Genomic DNA, 20123 nt, shown 5'->3' on the forward strand with positions numbered 1-20123 from the left:
CCCAGCTGTGTCCGGGAAATTTCGAACATGTGGCAATCTTATCTGGATTCATGTGCCAGAAAAGACCATTAACTAAAAATAATTTTACCACATCTGACCCAGTGGAAAGTCTCTGCAATTACTGTATCAAACAAAGTGGTCGAGTGAACTGGATAAATGTATTTTAGACTGACTTAGGGTAAAAATCAGACTCCTGGCAATGAATGAAAATTTGAGATTTATCTCAGTTATTATGCAGTATAACAATTCACAGGCTGATTTTCTCTACAAACTGTACCCAAGGAATCTCATAATAGAAAAATACAATAAAAACAAAACTACAAGCAAAACCATCAGTAAATTATTAAAATAATGTGAACAGACTATAACAAAGGCATTAGTTAATTAAAAGAATGCTACAGTGAAACAGTCTTCTGTTCTTATGGAAAGGCAACCAGTGATTGGGTCAGGAATACCTCCATAAGGAGACGGTTCCATAATCCCTTCCCACAGCCAATAAGATTATATTTTCTCATGCCCCCTCACCATACTTCTGATGGTACAGAGTTCTTGAACGTATTTGTATAGTTGAAAGCAAATTTAGTAACCCCATTCCCAAGCCATTAAGCTGTTGTTGTTGTTTTGCTTTATTTCAGATTGGCCTAGCTTTGCTCTTTTTTTTTAATTTAAAAAATGGATTTATTAAAGGATTTTCATAGTTAACAATGTCTCTGTTTTCAATTCATAGAGTCAGTTATATTAAAATGAAATATTGTTTTAACTGGAATTGATAGTTTCTCTTCCTTGGTGTACTCCTACTGAAAAGGTAAAGGAAAATGTACACCCAAAACTACTTAGAATGATGGTTTTTTAATCACTTTTATACAAGTAGTCAAAGTGATAACAAATTCAGTTTTCTTTCCTAAATGGTAATACGAATCCATTGAAACAGAACACTGGCATTATTTTCAGATATATTTTGTGGAAAACAAAAACCTAAATTTCTAATTTTCCAGAGGTTATTCTGTTTTTGGCTTATTTCTTTTTTGTTGTTAATAATAATCTCTGGTATTTTGCTAGCTGCCTTAAGATGCTAGAAAAACAGCCTACAATATTTTAAAGAAAGACAGAATAACAAATTTGGACACATTTTGAAGAATTCAAAACACATTGTAATTCTCATAACTATCACCTGGTCTTCCCTGTCTATTTCAGCTATAGAAATGGGTCAGAAAGCAACAAAAGAAAAAAGGTAAATATTACGGATACAATTCACAAACTACTGCTGTAGTTTCAAATATTTCAATGCCTTTTACCATAAATGGTTGACAAAGCAGAAAAGACAAAATGTGTGTCTGTGTGAGTGTACATAATAATATAGGAAAATTTAGATCAGGCAGTAATTCTCTTCTATTAAGATTCTGACTAGTTATGGATGGTTCGCACCAGCTTGGTATGTCATTAAAAGAGCAAAGAAACCTGAAGGCATTAACACAATAAGTGCCTTGCTCGGATCAAAGCAAAAGCACAAAAGGCCACATTATTTATAAATATATTTAATGGTTAAAGGAGCTTCTGGGGGAATGGCAAGGCAGGGGAAGAAGATCTAGACAGATACCCTCTACATTTCAGATTTATGAATGATTTCCTCCTCGAGTAGGGGTCTGATGCAAATGAGCATAAAGGAAGTTGTCAGCTGCATTCTGCTTCAGCCAATAGCAGCAGAGCTCCATTTTAGCTGTACCCGAGGCTGTATTAAACAGCAGATCAGCACTGTTCCAGCATCCTTTCTAAAAAGAGGTAGGTTTATACCTTTTTTAAACTGTTGTACAATTATTATCTGAAGGCAAAACAGATTTTTTAAAATAAATCAAAGCATGCAAGACCCCTATCTACAATTTTTTTAAAAAAAATACAAACTGTTTACTTTCTCTTGCATCTAAAGCTGGATTATGTGCTGCTTAAATGCAGAGACGCTTCTCTTGTGCTAATAGAGAATCTTACCATCTGTGCATTCATGAAGAATTGATGACCATCCATCTTACAGAGAGAGCCCAACACACCCAGATAATATTCTGTGATCAAAATCCCTTTGAGGCGACGTGTGACCTACTAATTAATCTAATTTTGCCTGGTAAAAGCTACTGTTAATAAATATGAAATAAGGCTGTGCTAGTAAGATTCTTTTGTCTTCAAATTTAAACTATCGCTAAACTGCACACACAAAAATGCTATTGACCAAACCCACTAAGCTGGAATCTTAGACTAGCCTTAACCCTTAGCACTTAGCTATTGTACCTCTTCCGAGATGGATCACTGACATATTCAATGGGATTCTGCCAGTTCAAGTGTGAAGTGATTATTGTTTTGGGCTGCAATCATATATCCTCTAATTTGGGAGTAAGCCCCACTGAAACCAGAGGGACTTCAGAGTAAGCATGAGCTGTTAAGTTGTACTGGTTCATTTAACATTACAATTCCATGCATGTCTATTCAGATGTAAGCCCCACTGAGTTCAATGGGTCTTACTCTCAGATAAGTGGGTATAAGACTGCAGAGATTGTCCTTAAAAACATGTTGTCGTATGTTTCCTTACGGAACTTCTTTAACATGACCTAGAGAACCTACTTTGCAAGTCATGTGCTTTTACTGCTTTCCATATGGCTAAGTAAAAATAAGTCAAGCAGAAAGTACATACAAATAATCATGAAATATTTAACTTTCATTTGATTGTGTGGGCACACAATGAAGTGCATACATACATATATATATTTACCTTACTGTAAAGCCAAACATTTCGTTTCAAAATTTTAATCTCAAGGTAGTAAAAGAAAGAACCCTTCCAAAGCATAATTGTTAGCATGTAAATACAAATACCCATTCTTAAAACAATCAGTATTGGACAGTAATACATTTACTGATTTACTAAGCACCATCATGTCTTTATACCACATTCTATCAGGGCTAATCCTCCTGGCACAAGTAATATTTAAAAATAAAAGGCAGTTACTCCCTTGATAGCCATGTCTGAAGCTCTCTTAAATAGTTACGTTTATATTTCACCCTTCCCCTAAATGTGTTGTTTTTAAATCTTTGTACAAATTTATAACAACATAATACCACCAGTAGCAATCATTAGTCTGATTACAATCAGTTTTTTTAACCACTGAACTCTGCTTTTTCAACTAAAATGAAGCACAGCCTCATACATTAATCACACACATCAAAAATATGTCAGGTTGTTGATATTTAGGCTAAATAGATATATAGGATTCCTTTCATAGAAAAGCAATCAGTAGACAACAATACCTTTATGACCTATGGACTCATCAGGCTTTTCTAATAATTTAGGCCATGCACTTTGCTCATAATTTTATATACTTCCCAAGCTCTGTTGCCTCTATTTACAGCAGTAAAATGTTGGATCCTATGTAGCTATGTGTCAGTTGTGGCTAAACAGGAACCTTCAAAACATGGCCCAATCTCTTTCACTGAACTCTACTACCATCATTGGGCACAAGCACCTGCTAGAGGCACCGTGGGCAATTAGGTGTTTTCTTTTCTTTCCTGTATCTTGTGTTATTTGACAGGATCAAAGTACAATAGGAATCCAAATGCTCTTTTTATTGTGGGTGTTTTGCTTCCTCTTCTGCCCTGCTCTTGATAATTTGGAGCACATTGTAGGTCCTGCTTCAAAATTAAATTGATCAAATTAAGCTCATGGCAGTTCTTTCCAGGAAATTCAATAAATCCCAACACTTTTAGCTTTTCATGTTCATATTTTCAACACACATCTGGGCAGTCTATGTACCATTGGAGAGCTGGAAAGGAAAGCTGTTCTCACTAGTTAAGACTCTTGCCTATGTCTATGTAGTGTGTTACCAAAAGGGCTTTGTCTTTTTGTCTCCACTAAAACTGCCTTTGGAAGAAATGACAGAAGCTCTCCATAGCCAAGTCCAGCCATCTTTCTGTGACAAGTTTTACCAGCTGCCAGGGTTCAAAATTAGCAGGGTGCCAGGCGCATTTTGTGCCTAAAGATTCTCTATTTGTGAGCACCTCCAAAAGTCTGGGTGCCGTTTTTCGTGCCTGGCTGACACTCAAGGATCACTGAAATGTATGTGTTTTGAAGCCTCAAAGTATATGATAAGGATAGACAATAAGTTAAGGAGTTTAACAATAAAGAGTAGAATGTTTTGAAAACTGAAGTATGGTACCAGTATTTTTATTCTAAACACCAATCTAAGCATGTATTAACAGTTTATGCTAAAAATGCGATCTTAACAATGTGTCACTTGTGTGACTTGCGTATTAGTTCATGCTTATCAAATTAATAAATAAAAAGTGTTGCCACCCCACTCCCTCAGTGATAGCTAGACGTTCTGTGTTGGAGCCTACAACCCATGTCCCAGGAAGCCATTTGGCTCCTAGCTTTTCTATCCAAGTTTCTAACACTGCCTGCTCTTCAATGATTCCATGTGAGGCAGAAAAATCCAGCAGATGGATGACTAGACTGGTGGGGGAACTGTAGTCTAGTACTGCTTTCATCGAAGACACAAAAGCAGTATCAGTGCTCTCCCATTCTACAACAGGTATGGGGAATGGAGAACATTAGGCCCCTCCCAAACAAGATGATCAAGCTCCTTAAGCTCTGGGTGTGGAGCTCAAAGCTGTAGTCCAAAGCTCTCTTGCATTTGCTACTGAGGCTTCATGTGAGTGGGGAGTGGGGCTGTCATGCAGCTGAAGAGACCATGTTGGCCAAGACATTTCAATATTACTTTTCTGATCAATGTTGAGCAAAAGGGGCCTAGAGGCTTGGGATCCATGGCATTCCCTGCCTGTTGGGGGCACAGATAATAAAGCAGAGCTAGAACAGTTTTGGGAGTCGTCCTAATATTGAGATGGCGACCCCAATGGCCTCTATTAGGTCTTCTCTTTTGGCGATGGTAGCTGTGGGTTGTGTGTGGAGGATGTCTCACAGCCAAAGGGGTGTGAGTGGGGGTTTGCCAGCTCCATCCAATTCCCCACCCCCATTTTGAGCTCTCTCACTGGGTTGTGGTGGTGTATGCTTGCAGGTGAGGAGTCCAACGGGAGCTTGCTTTCCACAAGCAGACAGGATTTCTCTCTCTCTCTCTCGATTTGACTGGGGAAGCCTCTCCTCAACCAAGTCAATCCAGAATTCTGTCTTCCAAGGCCCAGCGATGGAGACTTTCCCTGTGCCAATTACTGTCTTTCTCTAGAGATCTCAAGAGAAAACTGAGATCTCATTTTTTAAAAGTTGTATTTCACATTGAGAGCCACTGGTTTAACTCTTATCTCATTAGCTCCTACAATTAGACCATAAAGAGTTCAACAATCTAAGCAAATAAAGAGAGAGGCACCATTATAAATGTGAGAGTACCAACAAATAGCACACAATGCAAAGTTATTTGGACCTTATTGTGTTAATCAAACTCATTTAAAAATAGAACTGTGATTAATAGCACTAGCCTACATTTTACTCTTTAGGTAAAAACATGGGCTAGAAAAGGATTCTAGCATTTGTTTTGACCTCGAGAGTATGACTGTCATGGCAATTACAATTTTTATTAAACTTCCAATAAATGTTATATATTCATAAAAGCAAGGTCTTCATTGATGCTCAGAGCCCTTTAAACAGCAAGATACCCTTCTGATTTTGATGTTTGGCTGTTATTTGTACCAAAAGCTGTCATTTCAGAGAATTATATGAAGTGTCCAACATTAATCTGTACTACTTGGATTACTATGACCCAGAAGACATACAGGCCTTGTTCAAATGATCAGATCTTAACTTATTTGGCTGAAATATGTGCTAGCCTTTCCCCTGCACATGCTGCTCCTTCCTTTTCCTCTGTGCAGTGTACAGTAATTAAACCCAGAAGTCTCTCAGTGACCATAGTTCTAAACCAAGAAACTGTTGTTTTGGAGTTTTTGAACAAGCCATGGTAAGAAATTGATTTAACACCTTGGTTTGTTCTGAACCTGGGAATCAGGGCTAAACTCAACAATGCCTAAATGCAAGCAGAATGGACTTCTTGCTCCAAAGGTCTGAGATACTATTAGTGCAGATTTGGAAGGGTATGCGGGGAGCAGAGGGGAGTAAAGGGCATTTCCATTGTATGAGTAGACATTAATCTAGACACAAATCTTGGTGACCTTTAAAAAGTTCTCTAAAGCTGCAAACCTATGCTAATTTACTTGGGATGGAGCCCCATTGAACTTAGTGGGACTTACTTCTGCATAGAAGTACACTGTGATGTGAATTATGAAGAAAGAATTATATTCTAAACACTAGAACTTAATTCAAAACAAAATGACTAAGGTTGGCATGCCAGTCAGCCAAACAGTCAAATATGGCCAAATATTCCATGAAGTCAAGATTGTCATTGGCTGTGTTAGCATGTAATGCTAACTCATGATTTGTTTAAGCCACTGTATGTCCAACAAACCACAAACTGTCTCACAGGTGGGCAATCATGGTTTGTTTCTCCAATGTTTGGTTTGTTTTCCAACTGTTCTTGTCTCATGCCTCTATAGCTTACAGGGGTCAGCAAACATTTTTAGCAGGGGGCCGGTCCACTGTCCGTCAGACCTTGTGGGGGGCCGGACTGTATTTTGAAAAGAATAATGAATTCCTATGCCCCCCCACAAATAACCCAGAGATGCATTCAAGAGTGAAGTCTGCTTGCTCCCTAGCCCTATAGCAGTCACAGAGAAAGCTTCTACTGCTGCTTATCCACAGGCAACTACAATACAGTAGTAGCAACGGTCACTGCCTAGGACTGCTCATTACTTCAACTTGCTTACTGAAGGAACCAAAGAATTTATGGCCTGCACAAGTGCTTTTAAAAACTATTTTTTTGTTTTTCAATAGTTGCTGTTACTTGGCTTATCTTTCTGTTTTACTTTACCTTTAAAAAAACAACAACTGTAGGCTGACCATGTTTCAGCATGAAACTGAGAGAACTGATCAGTAAATGGTTCACATTTACACAAACTTTACCCAACATTAAAAATGATAGCAATTACCATTTTGTAAGTTAATTGGGTTGGTGGGGGGAAAAGAGGTTAACTTGTTTTTACAATTTGCAAAATGTCAAACCTGTTTTTTGTTCTAATAAAGTTGATTTCAAAATACATGACCATTATTTGACAGTATCTGTCCAGTCAAATGTCTAGTCCTACGCATGACTGATGCAGTCTTGCAATACAGTAAGAAACATAAAGTAAGCACTATGATCCAAAACTTTGCTTTATTTGAAATAAAACTGAATTAATGTATCTGCACGTCAACACCTTTATATAAAACTATAGCAAGAAACATGAACAAACAATTAGCCAATTAAACAAAACAACCTTTCTCAAACTATTTACATAGAAAGAAACAGTTCTATTTTGTTGGTGACAGGAAAAAGCATAAAAATTTAACAACAAAGGAAAATCACCAACTTTCCTGTTTGTATATTTCAACACACAGAGCTGGTGCAGAGACGGAACTTGGAAGACTCTCTCAACATGGCAACATTCAACAATAGCCGTTGGAATGAAACTACATCCCTCTACCAATATCTTGGTTTTCAAGTGCAGAAGATTTATCCTTTCCATGACAACTGGAACACTGCCTGCTTTGTCATTTTGGTCATATTTATATTTACTGTAATATGTTTGGTGGTGCTAGCTTTCTTATATGAGCTGCTTGACTGCTGCTGCTGTGTGAAAAACAAAACTATGAAAGACTTGGAGAATGAACCAAACCCTGTTAGATCTATGATGGACAGCTTCAGGAAACGTGAAACAGAAGTGGTGTAGCAATGGACTGTTTTGCTAGCACCTGCAGCAAAACCTATGTTCAATATCATAATAAAGCTGCTTGCAACTTTTGACCAAGCAAGTCAGATTCTGCTTAGCCTTAAATATCATTAGCACCATTTTTTGTTCACTGGTGGATAGAAACTTGAAGAGTTCACAAAATGCTTAATACTGGGATGATCAATCACAGTGTTATGTGAAAATGGATTTTATGTAAAAATGGTTTCTTTGTTGTTTTACAATGAAAACCTGTTGACTAGATTGGAGTAAAATTTTGTTCATCTGACCAATTATGTCTACTGCTTAATTTATTTATTTTAAAATAAATATTATTGTCATTCAATATTTCTTTCCCAAGGTAGGCAACAAGTAATAACATATAAAAAGACAAAGTAAAGTGTATAAAAACAGCAGAGACAGTAAAAAAATAGCAGTAGGACTGATTCTATTTTTAAAATATTTGTTGTAGTCTGAAAGCTTATCAAACCCAAAGAAGTATAGCAACACAGAACCATTTTAGAATTCTGCACATCTGAAGGTATTAGATGAGCAAACAACAATGTTTTTATCATTTATGTAGTACATTTCAAGTATTTAAAGTTCTTCACATATTCATTATGGTATAAGCATTCCATCAGAGAATGAGTATAGGAGTGGCTAACTTTAGGAGTCCAGATGTTGCTGTCCTACAACTCATGTCATCCCTGACCATTGGCCTTGTTGGCTGGGGCTGATGGGAGTTGAGAGCACAACAACAACTGGAGAACCGCTGGTTAGCTGTCCCTGGTGCAGAGAGAGAAAATTATGTTAGCAGGGAGGTCAAAAGAAAATGAAATGCATTAAGTACTGACAGTGAAAAATACATGAGATTTTAGCTGATGTAAAATAATTGTAGAGACCATTCAAGAAGTTGTTCTTAGACTGGTAAATTAATTACGATCTGTAACTTACCAACTCAATGACATTTATCAACATCACTGCAGTTAATTACTGCTGTTGGCATTTTTTGTATTCCATCTCCTCTGACCTCTCTGCTAACATGTTTTTCTTTAGACACCACAATATATATATAATATTCTGGCAATCCAGGGTAACATTCCATGCATCTGATGAAAGCATTATGCCATGAAAGCCAGCCTTATGCCAATACATGAGTTTGAAAGCATACCAGCGCGACTATTGACTGTATTGCATACAGTGGTGCCCCGCAAGACGAACGCCTCACAAGACGAAAAACTCGCAAGACGAAAGGTTTTTTCGTTTTCGAGTTGCTTCGCAAGACGAATTTCCCTATGGGCTTGCTTCGCAAGACGAAAACGTCTTGCAAGTTTGTTTCCTTTTTCGTAAAACCGTTAAAACCCAGGGTGCATTGCTGGAAGAGGTGCAGTTGCAACCTGACTTCGAGGAGCAACACATTGCACGCGGTGTGGTGGCCTTTTAGAGCTTTTTAAAGAGTTTGCTGCATTTTTGAAGCTTTTCCAAAACTTCTTTTGCAGCTGTTTGGTAAGTTAAACTTTTAAAACTTTTTTTGGGGTTTTTGGATTTTGGGTTGGGGTGTTTAGAATTCAAGGACTTGGTGTTGGGGAGAGGTTTGCAAGAATCTGGGAGCTAGTGTGGTTTTTTTCTGCATTTTTATGATTTTCTGTGACCATTGGGCCATGTTTATTTTTTTTTTGGAAAAAAAAATCTGGGTTTGAATTTCTGTGTGCTGGGTGGATGGGGGAACAGTTGAGGAGGGGTTTGCAAGAATCTGGGAGCTTGTGTGGTTTTTTCTGCATTTTTATGATTTTCTGTGACCATTGGGCCATGTTGGGTTTTTTTTGAAAAAATTTTCTGGGTTTTGAATTTCTGTGTGCTGGGTGGCTGGGGGAACAGCTGGGGAGGGGTTTGCAAGAATCTGGGAGCTTGTGTGGCTTTTTCTGCATTTTTATGATTTTCTGTGACCATTGGGCCATGTTGGTTTTTTTTGAAAAAAAATTCTGGGTTTTGAATTTCTGTGTGCTGGGTGGCTGGGGGAACAGCTCGGGAGGTGTTTGCAAGAATCTGGAAGCTTGTGTGGTTTTTTTTGAATTTTTATGGTTTTCTGTGACCATTGGGCCATGTTGTTTTTTTTGGAAAAAAAATTCTGGGTTTTGAATTTCTGTGTGCTGGGTGGCTGGGGGAACAGCTGGGGAGGGGTTTGCAAGAATCTGGAAGCTTGTGTGGTTTTTTTTTTTAATTTTTATGGTTTTCTGTGACCATTGGGCCATGTTGGTTTTTTTGGAAAAAAATTCTGGGTTTGAATTTCTGTGTGCTGGGTGGATGGGGGAACAGTTGAGGAGGGGTTTGCAACAGTTGGGGAGGGGCTGGGGGAACAGTTGAGGTTTTTGAAGACTTTGGTGATTTTTAAAGCTTTCCCAAAACTTCTTTTGCAGCCATTTGAGGACTTTGAAGACTTTGGTGATTTGCAGCCATTTCGTAAGTTAAACTTTAAAAACTTTTTTGGGGGTTTTTGGATTTTGGGTTGGGTGTTTGGAATTCAAGGACTTGGTTCTGGGTTTGAATTGCTGATTTTTTTTTCCTTTTTCTGAGTTTACGAAGGTAAGAGCTGTGCTGCCATGGGACCCAAGAAGACTGCTGCTGCTGCGGAGGCCGGCAAGAGGAAGAAGGAGAAGGTGACGCTGGAAATGAAGAAGGAGATCATCTGGAAGCACGACGGTGGAATGCGTGTGACGGACCTCGCCAGGGAGTACGGCAGGAACCCATCGACCATCGGGACCATCCTGAAGATGAGGGAGAAGATCCTTGCGACTGATGCAGCCAAGGGAGTCACCAGGATCGTGAAGAACCGCCCAGCTGTTCTGGAGGTCGAGAAGTTGCTGCTCATCTGGTTAGAAGAGAAGCAGCGTGCAGGGGACACAGTGACTGAGGCCGTCATTTGTGAGAAGGCCAAGGCCTTGCACGCAGACCTCATCCGGGAACAGCCAGGAACCTCAGGAGAGCCAGAAGTCTTCAAGGCAAGCAGAGGCTGGTTTGACCAGTTCAAGGCAAGATCTGGAATCCACAGCGTGGTCAGGCATGGAGAGGCTGCCAGTTCTGATGTTCCTGCAGCTGAAGACTTTGCCTTGGAGTTCCTGGAGGCTGTGAAGACAGAGGGCTACGTTCCACAGCAGGTCTTCAACTGCGACGAGACCGGGCTGTTTTGGAAGAGGATGCCCAAAAGGACTTTCCTCACACAGGAGGAGGCCAAGTTGCCTGGCCACAAGCCCATGAAGGACCGCCTGACCCTGCTCTTCTGTGCCAACGCAAGCGGCGACCTGAAGATCAAGCCCCTGCTGGTGTACCACTCGGAGAACCCACGGGCCTTCAAGAAACACAAGGTCGACAAGGAGCGGCTGAGTGTCATGTGGCGATCCAACAGCAAGGCTTGGGTCACACGTGTGCTGTTTGTGGACTGGGTCAATCTTGCTTTTGGCCCTGCTGTCAAACAGTACCTGCTGGACAACGACCTGCCGCTGAAGGCTTTGCTTCTGATGGACAATGCTCCTGCTCATCCTAAAGGCCTTGAGGTGGACTTGTTGGAGGAGTTCAGCTTCATCAACACCATGTTCCTGCCGCCTAACACCACGCCACTGCTCCAGCTGATGGATCAGCAGGTCATCGCCAATTTCAAAAAACTCTACACCAAGGAGCTTTTCAGGCGATGCTTCGAGGTGACTGATTGCACCACCATCACCCTGCGGGAATTCTGGAAGGACCACTTCGACATCGCCACCTGCCTGAAGATGATCACCACGGCCTGGAACGGGATCAGCCAGAGAAATTTGAATTGCGCTTGGCGCAGCCTGTGGCTGGACTGTGTGGCACCAAGTGACTCTGATGCACCAGAGTCAACAGTGGTGCAGGACATTGTTGCCTTGGGGAGGACCATGGGCCTGGAAGTCACAGAGGAGGATGTCTGCGAGCTGGTGGAGGAGCACGACCACGAGCTGACCACCCAGGAGCTGGTTGAACTGCAGTCAGAGGTTGCGCAGGAGCAGGCCTCGCTGGAAGAGGAGGAAGCAACTGAGGAACGGCCGTCCTCCAAAGAACTGAGGGACATTTGCCAGAAGTGGAAGGAGGTGCAGGCTTTTGCAGAGCGGCACCACCCTAACAAGCACGTGGCACATGACCAAGCGAACACTTTTGATACGACGGTCATGTTGCCTCTCAGGGAGCTGCTGAAAAGGCGGATGAAGCAGCAGACCATGGACAGGTTCCTCAGCAAGAAGCAAAGAGTGGAAGAGGAACCTTCTTCGAGTGGTCCCCCAGAGTCTTAGAAAATGTATGTACAGTACACTTTGTTGATTTTTAAATGTTTTTCTGTCATGTTTAGAAACTTAATTTATTGTTCCTTCAATTTTTGATATGCTCTTTAAAGTATGTGTGACTTTAAAGAGCAGTTAATAAACTATTGTTGTACCAAATTTGGCTTTGATTGGACTTTTTTTGACCATAGGAACGCATTAATTGAATTTCAATGCATTCCTATGGGAAACCGTGCTTCGCAAGACGAAAAATTTGCTAGACGAAAAAACTCGCGGAACGAATTAATTTCGTCTTGCGAGGCACCACTGTATTTGTCAACCCTGCATCTACACAGTAGGGCTGACAACTTGGTTAAAAAACATGAAAAACCCAACAGTATGTGCTGTGTTTCCTTTTATATTTGGAACAGTCAGGCAAGGAAGGAACTCTGTTAATATGAAAACAGCACTGTTTCCTGCTCTTGACTTTGAGAGGATTGAAGCCTTACAAGAAAAGCAAGGCTGGCACCAAATCTAAGTAGCCCTGTGTTGGGTTCCCACCTCCACCAAAATCTGTACAACACACAGTACAACTTGATGCCATGACATCATTACACTATGAGGTCCCATTGCTGCCATCCAATTATGCAGAGCACGGGAACACAGCATGGTGATGACAGGACAAGCAATTCTTGGCAGCAGGCTCATGTAACATTTAGTTCTGCAATCTGGTTTAATGAGGTGGGGGGAGGAAATGACTGAACTGATTCTGCCATGGGGTGAGTGGTACAGCAATCTTTTCCTAACCACAAGCAAGTCTCAGTGAATTCTAAGCAATACTCAACACTTCAAGTTACAACTGCTTAACTGGCTGATAGGACTCTACATCAACAGCAGCACCAACTTTGCAATTCTTAGAATTGGCCCTGAAAGTGTATGATCATTGACTTGAGGAATGACGTCTGGAGGAAAGAAAGAATGGCAATCACGCAACAGGAGCTGGCCGAATGATGAGGCTTGCTTTATTAGAGCATAGTGTTACTCTATTCCTTTGTCCAGCTGCTAGTGCGAAGCAAGTCTCCTTACCTTACTGCTCCTATCTTGCCTGCATGGGCTCCTATCACCAGCTGCAAAAAACCTGCCACTCAAACAGAAATCTCAATATAAGCCAGGGTTAATTCCATCTTCTCACATTTCTAGGCTATGATATAACATAATTAACAGCATAAAGGCCCAGAAATGGGATACTGGAATCTTAACTGATGATTTAATTTTTTATTCTAAGAGTAGAAATACACAGTAGCCTCACTCATGTGACTGGAACCTGTATTAAAAAAACTAAACACTAACAAAATACTATCATGAGAGCTAGAACCACTTTAGCAACACAGCTCTGCTGCATGAAAGTTCAGATAATATTACTTCTCTCTTGAAGGAGCACCACAAACCAAGAAAAACAGTCCCTCGGTTCCATTTCTGTTATGTCAATTATTATTAGTAGTAGTATTTTTTGAGAAAAGGGGTATAGTCCAACTTCTCCAAGTCATTAACTGATCTAAATTGTTCTCGACCCCCTACCACAGAACTACCATTAGAAGAAACATACAAGGTGCCCTGGTTTGCACATTATCTATTTATTTATTTATTAAATTTATATCCTGTTCTTTCTTCCAAAGAAGCCCAGGGCAGCAAAAAACAAGTGGTAAAACATCTTAAAAACATTAAGCCACTATTAAACTATGGTTTAATGTAAAAGAACAGTGAGCTTGTGAATGCTACTAAAACTGCAGGCATTTCACTCCTCCCCTACTCCTGCCAGGAAACAAACCAGCCACAAACCTGGGTGTGGCAATGTGGCAGCAGTAGTAAGGCATAAAACATGCAAGATTTCAGTAGCATATACCAGCACAATGCACATTCACATTTATTTCAGCTGTGGTTCATTGTGACATGTTAATCAGATTGTTATGTATACATAAAGCTCAATGACCTGGAAGGATAGGACATAAGAAGAAGAGTTTCTGCTTAAACTCCAAAAGCAGAACCCACGAACCTGCATTCTGTTTTGAGCTTGATGATCCACCCTGCTCTACCTTTGTCTTCTTCTTCTTAGAAGATGAGGAATCAGAAGAGGGTGCTGGACGTTTTTCTACAGCTGGAGTACAGAGCGCTCGCTTTTTGAAAAGTTCTCGTTCTCTTAGCAAGCTTGGATCCATAATTCTGTCAAAAAAAGTGAAATACTAGTGAGAATGTGTTGTATTTATACAGAGCTTTACATCATACATAATAGTTGCGTTCCGACATTGTCAGCCGCTAACATGGGAAGAGTTGTCTTCACCATGGGTTGAACAAGATCTAGCTAGTCAGTCCCACTCTATTTCCCTCAGAGGACATCAGTGGGAACTGTCGCCTAGTAGGCAGAGGCTAAAGGGCAACACCATGGAAGACTAAGAATGAGGGCAGAAAATGCCCCCTGAATAATCATAGTACCACAGGATTGCCACATTATTTCTGTTCCTAATACCACACTTGAATTTGATTTTTATTGTTGGAATATTTTGTATGCCACTTTGAAAGTTTCTATGAGTTATAAAGCAGGGTAGAAGTACTGTAAATAAAGAAAACTAAATTATAGTTTAACACTACAGGGAAGCGTCTGGGTGAACCTCCAGCCTGTGTGCTTACTCCTCCCTCCAAAAGCATTAGCTCCTATTTTCAGCTAATCTTGGTTACTTATTATGTGTGAACACAGATAAATTGTGGTTGTGTTAAGCATGTTTTAGGAACCAAGGTTTTTGATACTGGCTCAGTCTCCTAAACCATATGAAACCCTAACAATAGTTATTGGTTCAGATATAGCATGTACAGTGGTACCTCGGGTTACATACGCTTCAGGTTACAGACTCCGCTAAGCCAGAAATATTACCTCGGGTTAAGAACTTTGCTTCAGGATGAGAACAGAAATTGCGTGGCGCCGCCGCCGCAGCAGCGGGAAGCCCCATTAGCTAAAGTGGTGCTTCAGGTTAAGAATGGACCTCCGGAACATATTAAGTACATAACCAGAGGTACTACTGTAATCACAATTACTTGAAAATGGAAGCCAAATCTTATGTTTTCCTCACAAACCACAGGAAGGTGAATGCTCAGGTCAAAGCGGTTGCTCAAAGCACTATTTCACTACTTCTTGGCTTAAATCCATGCCGTAAAGCTCATAAGCGTTATCTTCAAACAGCAGATGTAAGGCTGAAGAAAGCATCTTGCCCATCTAGTAGGTTTTCAACAGAGGCAGTATGTGAATTGTGGATTTCCTGTATCACATATTTAGCCACTATAATACACTAACTTTCCTGGTCATGAGGGTTCGTTCCACAGTTTTAGGTAACTGGCAAGTGTGTGCTCATAAGCACAAAACTTTGTATTGACTATGTCTTGCTCAACCCTGAAGGACCACTTCAAGACTAGGAGCCTTCCAAGACTGCTAATTCCAAGGCAACATCCTGTTTTTATTCTATGTTCAAAAGGGAAATGGACAGCTAAAGAGTTGTATGTCAGCTTTCTCCTCATCCCAAGATGAGTTACCAGGTAAAATATTCAGAGCAGCATCTCTGGCGGGAGTCCATTGATACACTTGGGAAATACAGGACTTCACCAGAAAGTTAAGGTGAGCAAGTGAAACACGCTGGAATATTTGCATACTCAGCGGTCCTCTCTGAAACTAAGGTAATGGCCTTGCAGACAATTATTCTCTCAGCCTAAGACCTCTTGCAATGTGAGGCAATAGCACCGCCTACGTTCCAGGGGTATTAAGCATTACCCTGCCAGCTCCTATTTCTGCGAAGAGTTTTGAAAACATATGGGTCACACACCTACTCTATGGAGTGCCTATGGAACTGCTGGCGGTATTTATCCTTGAGGAACCCTGGAAATCGTGCAGAAATCGTCAGGGAGCCCCTGCGCGCAACCACAGAGCAAGGTTTCTGAAGGTTCCCCCAGGAAGGGAACGACAGTCCTGTGGGGCGGATGGCGGTGCCTCTGAAGCAGAGAAATTTCCCTCAAAAGCGGGGGCCACTTTTCACTTTTTTCTCAGCTTTCGCACGGCAACCGTATGTCGGGTTCGACTACCCAGGCTTACCTCAAAGGGACTCCAAGGAGGACATGGCAGTTTGAAGAAGCCGCTCCGAGTTTCCTCAGTTAAGAGGTCAGCCGCCCTGCGCGCGCCCCTCCTCACAACAGCTGAAGCAACGACGACGACAATAACACTAACACTGTGGTTTTTGAACTGAGGGGGCGGTTGTGAGGAAGGGGCGCGCGCAGGGCGGCTGACCTCTTAACTGAGGAATTTCGAAGCGGCTTCTTCAAACTGCCAGCTCCTCAGCCGAGTCCCTTTGGGGGAAGCCTGGGTAGTCGAACCCGACATACGGTTGCCGTGCGGAAGCTGAGGAAAAAGTGCCCCCCCCCCCGCTTTTGAGGGAAATTTCTCTCGCAGGTCTCCTCACGCTTCCCCATGCCCGGAATATTCCCGCTTCCACAAGGGGGTTGCCTTGCTGACTCCACCCGGGGAGGTGGACTGCCGGGCTGCCCTCTCACTTCCCCCCCCCCGAGCCCGCCCCCCACGAGGCAAACCAAAGTCGCCGCCGCCGCCGCCAATCCTATCCCGGGGTGCCGCTGAGCGCGCGCGCCCCCGCGCGCCAAACCACTCACCTCGCGCACGAGACTACCCCAACGGCGGGAGTGGGGTGGAGGGGAGACGGGTAGAGTGTTTGTGGGGGCGGGGGAGAGAGCGGGTTTGGGAAACCAACTTGAGCCCTGCGGCTCGTGCTGCTTCCCTATTGGCTCAGCTTCCTAGCGCGCAGGTCTTCCGCCGACTTTTCCCATCCTGCTCGCTAGGCGCGACGTGACGTCACCGCAACGATGCTTTTTTAAAAAAAATATGAACCTGGAAGTACATCCCTACGTTGCTCCGGCAACGGGGAGGATTGTTTGAAAGGCGCATGCGCGGAGCAAAAGGGTTCCTCCTCCTCCCCCCCACTCCTATTACTGGGTGATAAAGTAGAGAAAGCGTATTGGTTGGCATGCAAGGTGAGGGGTGGGATTAAGGCGGGTCTTGGGGGGGTGAAACTTAATTTTTGCAGGGGTCTTAAAAGTACGTTTTGGGGGCGTGAGGAATTCAAGTCTACTATCATTTTTGTGTTTGGAGAACATTTGGCTTCGGAAGGCTGCGTTTGATGAAGCACATAAACTGGGGAAAGAGCTTTTGGTGGCTCCTAAATTTTGGAACTTCCTCCCCAAAGAAAGACCCATTTATTGCCTGGAGACCCTTTTATTGTCAACTTAGGTGTCAGACGAAAAGAAATTCTGTTTCTGTAGGCTCTTAAGATTTAAATACTTCAAATACATTAAGTATCCATGAATTCTGGAGAATAAGGAGATAAAAAGTCAAATTTGGTGTGTGTGCATAGAGGAAGGGGTGGTGGATTTTGGTACTTAAGGAGTAAGGGTTAAATTATTTTAGGTGGCAATTCATTAGAAAATACCTATACAGTGGTACCTCAGGTTAAGTACTTAATTCGTTCCGGAGGTCTGTTCTTAACCTGAAACTGTTCTTAACCTGAAGCACTACTTTAGCTAATGGGGCCTCCCGCTGCTGCCGTGCCGCCGGAGCACGATTTCTGTTCTTATCCTGAAGCAAAGTTCTTAACCTGAAGCACTATTTCTGGGTTAGCGGAGTCTGTAACCTGAAGCGTATGTAACCTGAAGCGTATGTAACCCGAGGTACCACTTTAATTCTTCAGCATGGATTTTAAAAATATTTTTTTAACTTCTATCTACTTCTCACCATCAACCTTCATAACTGGACAAAACAGAATAACTTTTAATGAAAAAGAAGATTTATTTATAAGAAAGTGCCAAAAATAGTGGCAATTATAGAAAATAATATATTAACAATTTAACAATATTCATAATGGTTAAGTAATCTGACAACCACTTAGTTATGCACCACAATATCCTGCTGTTGGGTTACATTTTTTGCCTTCCTTAAAGAAATGGTCACAAAAATAAAAAATGTGGGATTGCCCATTTTATGCAGCAATAATCCTACTGATATTACTAACAAGGCAGCTGGAAAAGACCGGTGCTACATGCACTGTTCCCAGGCTTCAACTGTTCTTCGAAGTGTACTCTGTGTTCTTTCCCCCAAAGTTACTGAAACTCTTCAGCATGCCAATATTCAGTGGTACACAGAGGTGCAAGCCCTGCAACACTGTATAATCTGATTTAATCCACTGCTGTTTTCTTCTTCACCTCAAGGTTCAGAACCTGGTAAGCCCGGCATATGAACCAACTCAATATTTGGGGCTAATTTTAAGCCCATCCAGTCAGTCATAGGTTTGTGTGGTAAAAAATGAACAGAATGTTCTGAATGTTCTGTATTTTGAAAAAGAAGTGTTCATAAATGTCTCACTGAGTCAGACTGAATGAAGAAAAGTGAATGAAGTATAAAATTTTGATCCAGTTTTTATATCTAAACATAGTTTTATGATATCCCCATGTTCAACCGAAGAGCCCTTTGCTTCCTCCAGCCTTAGATTTCTTGGGAGTTTTACGAGGAACAGTTTCTCCTGAAGTCCCAATCCATCCTGGTAACTTCCTCTTTGAAGGCTGAGACAATGTCTAGAAAAGAAAAGAAGAAATCAAAACACATTTCCACCCACTATTGCATACCGCTATTTGCACATACTGTCAACTGCCTGTGTTCCTACCAGGCTGCCTGTTGAAGTGGATATAAAGATACATTACTCCACACTTCTATCAAGTTCCTTGGAGTGTCCCACAACTTTTGGTTTTGCACTTTAACCTCTGTTACCTTGACAGGCAGCCCTTCACTAGGGGCTGCTGACATTTCAATCTCCTATCTTACTTTCCAGTTCCCAAAAACATGTCAAAGAGCTTCAAGGACAGATGCTGGATTAACATCCCAGTGCTAAATGGAAACGGACATAGCAAAATATTCTGGCTGGCCATGTCATTTGTGCCTCTCTGAGGTCAGATAAGGAGATGGAATGCAGCCTATGCGAGTCACAAAATGCAGGCACACAAAAATCATGCCTAATGCTTTCTATCTAAAACGGGGGTGGGCAAAGTTTTTGTGGCTAGGGCCGGTTCACGGTCCTGCAGATGCCGCGGTGTGTGTGTGTGTGCACACGCATGCACGCATGTGCAAATGCTATTTTCGGCGCTCCTTCCGGCACAGAGGAGGCGTGCGCAGCTTCCCATTGGCTGCAGGAGCTTCCTGCAACCAATGGGAAGCCAGCCAGCGTCGCAGAAGGCGGTCCTCACTCTGCTCTGTGCCAGTTTAGCGCGGCACACGGGAGCTAACCAAGCAGGCACTGTGGGGGTGTCCATGGGCCGGTTAAACGACCCCCAAGGGCTGCTTGTGGCCCATGGGCCTTAGGCTGCCGACCCCTGATCTAAAAGGTTAAATGCAAATAATATTGAGACAGTTAGAATAAAATCTGTATATTTAATATCTAATTTTCAATCAAATATCACAATTTTTACATCACTACTTTCTCCAGAAACCTAATCAAATCTATGCATGATTAAGGGCTGCCTCTCCCCATATGCATTGACAAGGACCCTGCAATCAACATCTGAGGCCCTTCTTTGTGTGCGTCCTCTATGAGAGGTCTGGAGGGGGGCAACACGAGAACCGGCCTTTTCTGCAGTGGCTCCATATTTGTGGAATGCTCTCCTCAGGGAGGCTTGCCTGGTGCCTTCATTACATATCTTTAGGCACCAGGCGAAAACATTTCTCTTCAACCATGTGTTCAGCTGATTAACATTCTATGGCTTTTTTAATAATAAAGGTAATAATAATAATAATTTTTATTTATACCCTGCCCTCCCCAGCCAAGGCCTGGCTCAGGGCGGCTAACAAGCAATAATAAAAACAAGTTGAATGAATACAACTTGAAAACAAGATTAAAATACAACATTAAAATATTGAAACATTAAAATATTAAAATGCAGCCTCATCCCAGGAGGAGAAAG

General features: G+C 41.8%; 3 protein-coding genes across 5 annotated transcripts in view; 1 reads left to right on the forward strand and 2 right to left on the reverse strand.

The window, feature by feature from the left end:
• GTF2E2 (general transcription factor IIE subunit 2) overlaps positions 1-16974 on the reverse strand; it is a 31428-nt gene extending 14454 nt beyond the window's left edge. The window contains exons 1-2 of one of the 3 annotated variants that reach the window (XM_080986991.1): positions 16773-16974; positions 14125-14291 (exon numbers count right to left, since the gene is read on the reverse strand). In XM_080986991.1, the coding sequence (XP_080843117.1) occupies positions 14125-14287 (163 nt within the window). In that variant the 5' untranslated portion in view covers positions 14288-14291; positions 16773-16974. Of the gene's footprint in view, positions 1-14124; positions 14292-15937; positions 16119-16203; positions 16306-16772 lie in introns of those variants that run through there. The other 2 variants (XM_080986993.1, XM_080986992.1) reach the window with 2 other exon arrangements.
• SMIM18 (small integral membrane protein 18) lies at positions 930-8096 on the forward strand. Its single transcript, XM_080987041.1, has 2 exons — positions 930-1779; positions 7475-8096. Exons 1-2 carry the CDS (start codon positions 1620-1622, stop codon positions 7804-7806), a joined length of 492 nt encoding a protein of 163 aa, XP_080843167.1. The 5' UTR covers positions 930-1619; the 3' UTR covers positions 7807-8096.
• A 967-nt stretch (positions 16975-17941) lies between the features above and the next one.
• WRN (WRN RecQ like helicase) overlaps positions 17942-20123 on the reverse strand; it is a 60711-nt gene continuing 58529 nt past the window's right edge. Inside the window, exon 35 of the mRNA XM_080986667.1 lies at positions 17942-18743. Within this exon, the coding sequence (XP_080842793.1) occupies positions 18624-18743 (120 nt within the window). The 3' untranslated portion in view covers positions 17942-18623. The remainder of the gene's footprint in view (positions 18744-20123) is intronic.

This window comes from Podarcis pityusensis, assembly GCF_964106645.2.
Source record: "Podarcis pityusensis genome assembly, chromosome: 17".
NCBI classification, from domain to species: Eukaryota; Metazoa; Chordata; class Lepidosauria; order Squamata; family Lacertidae; genus Podarcis; species Podarcis pityusensis.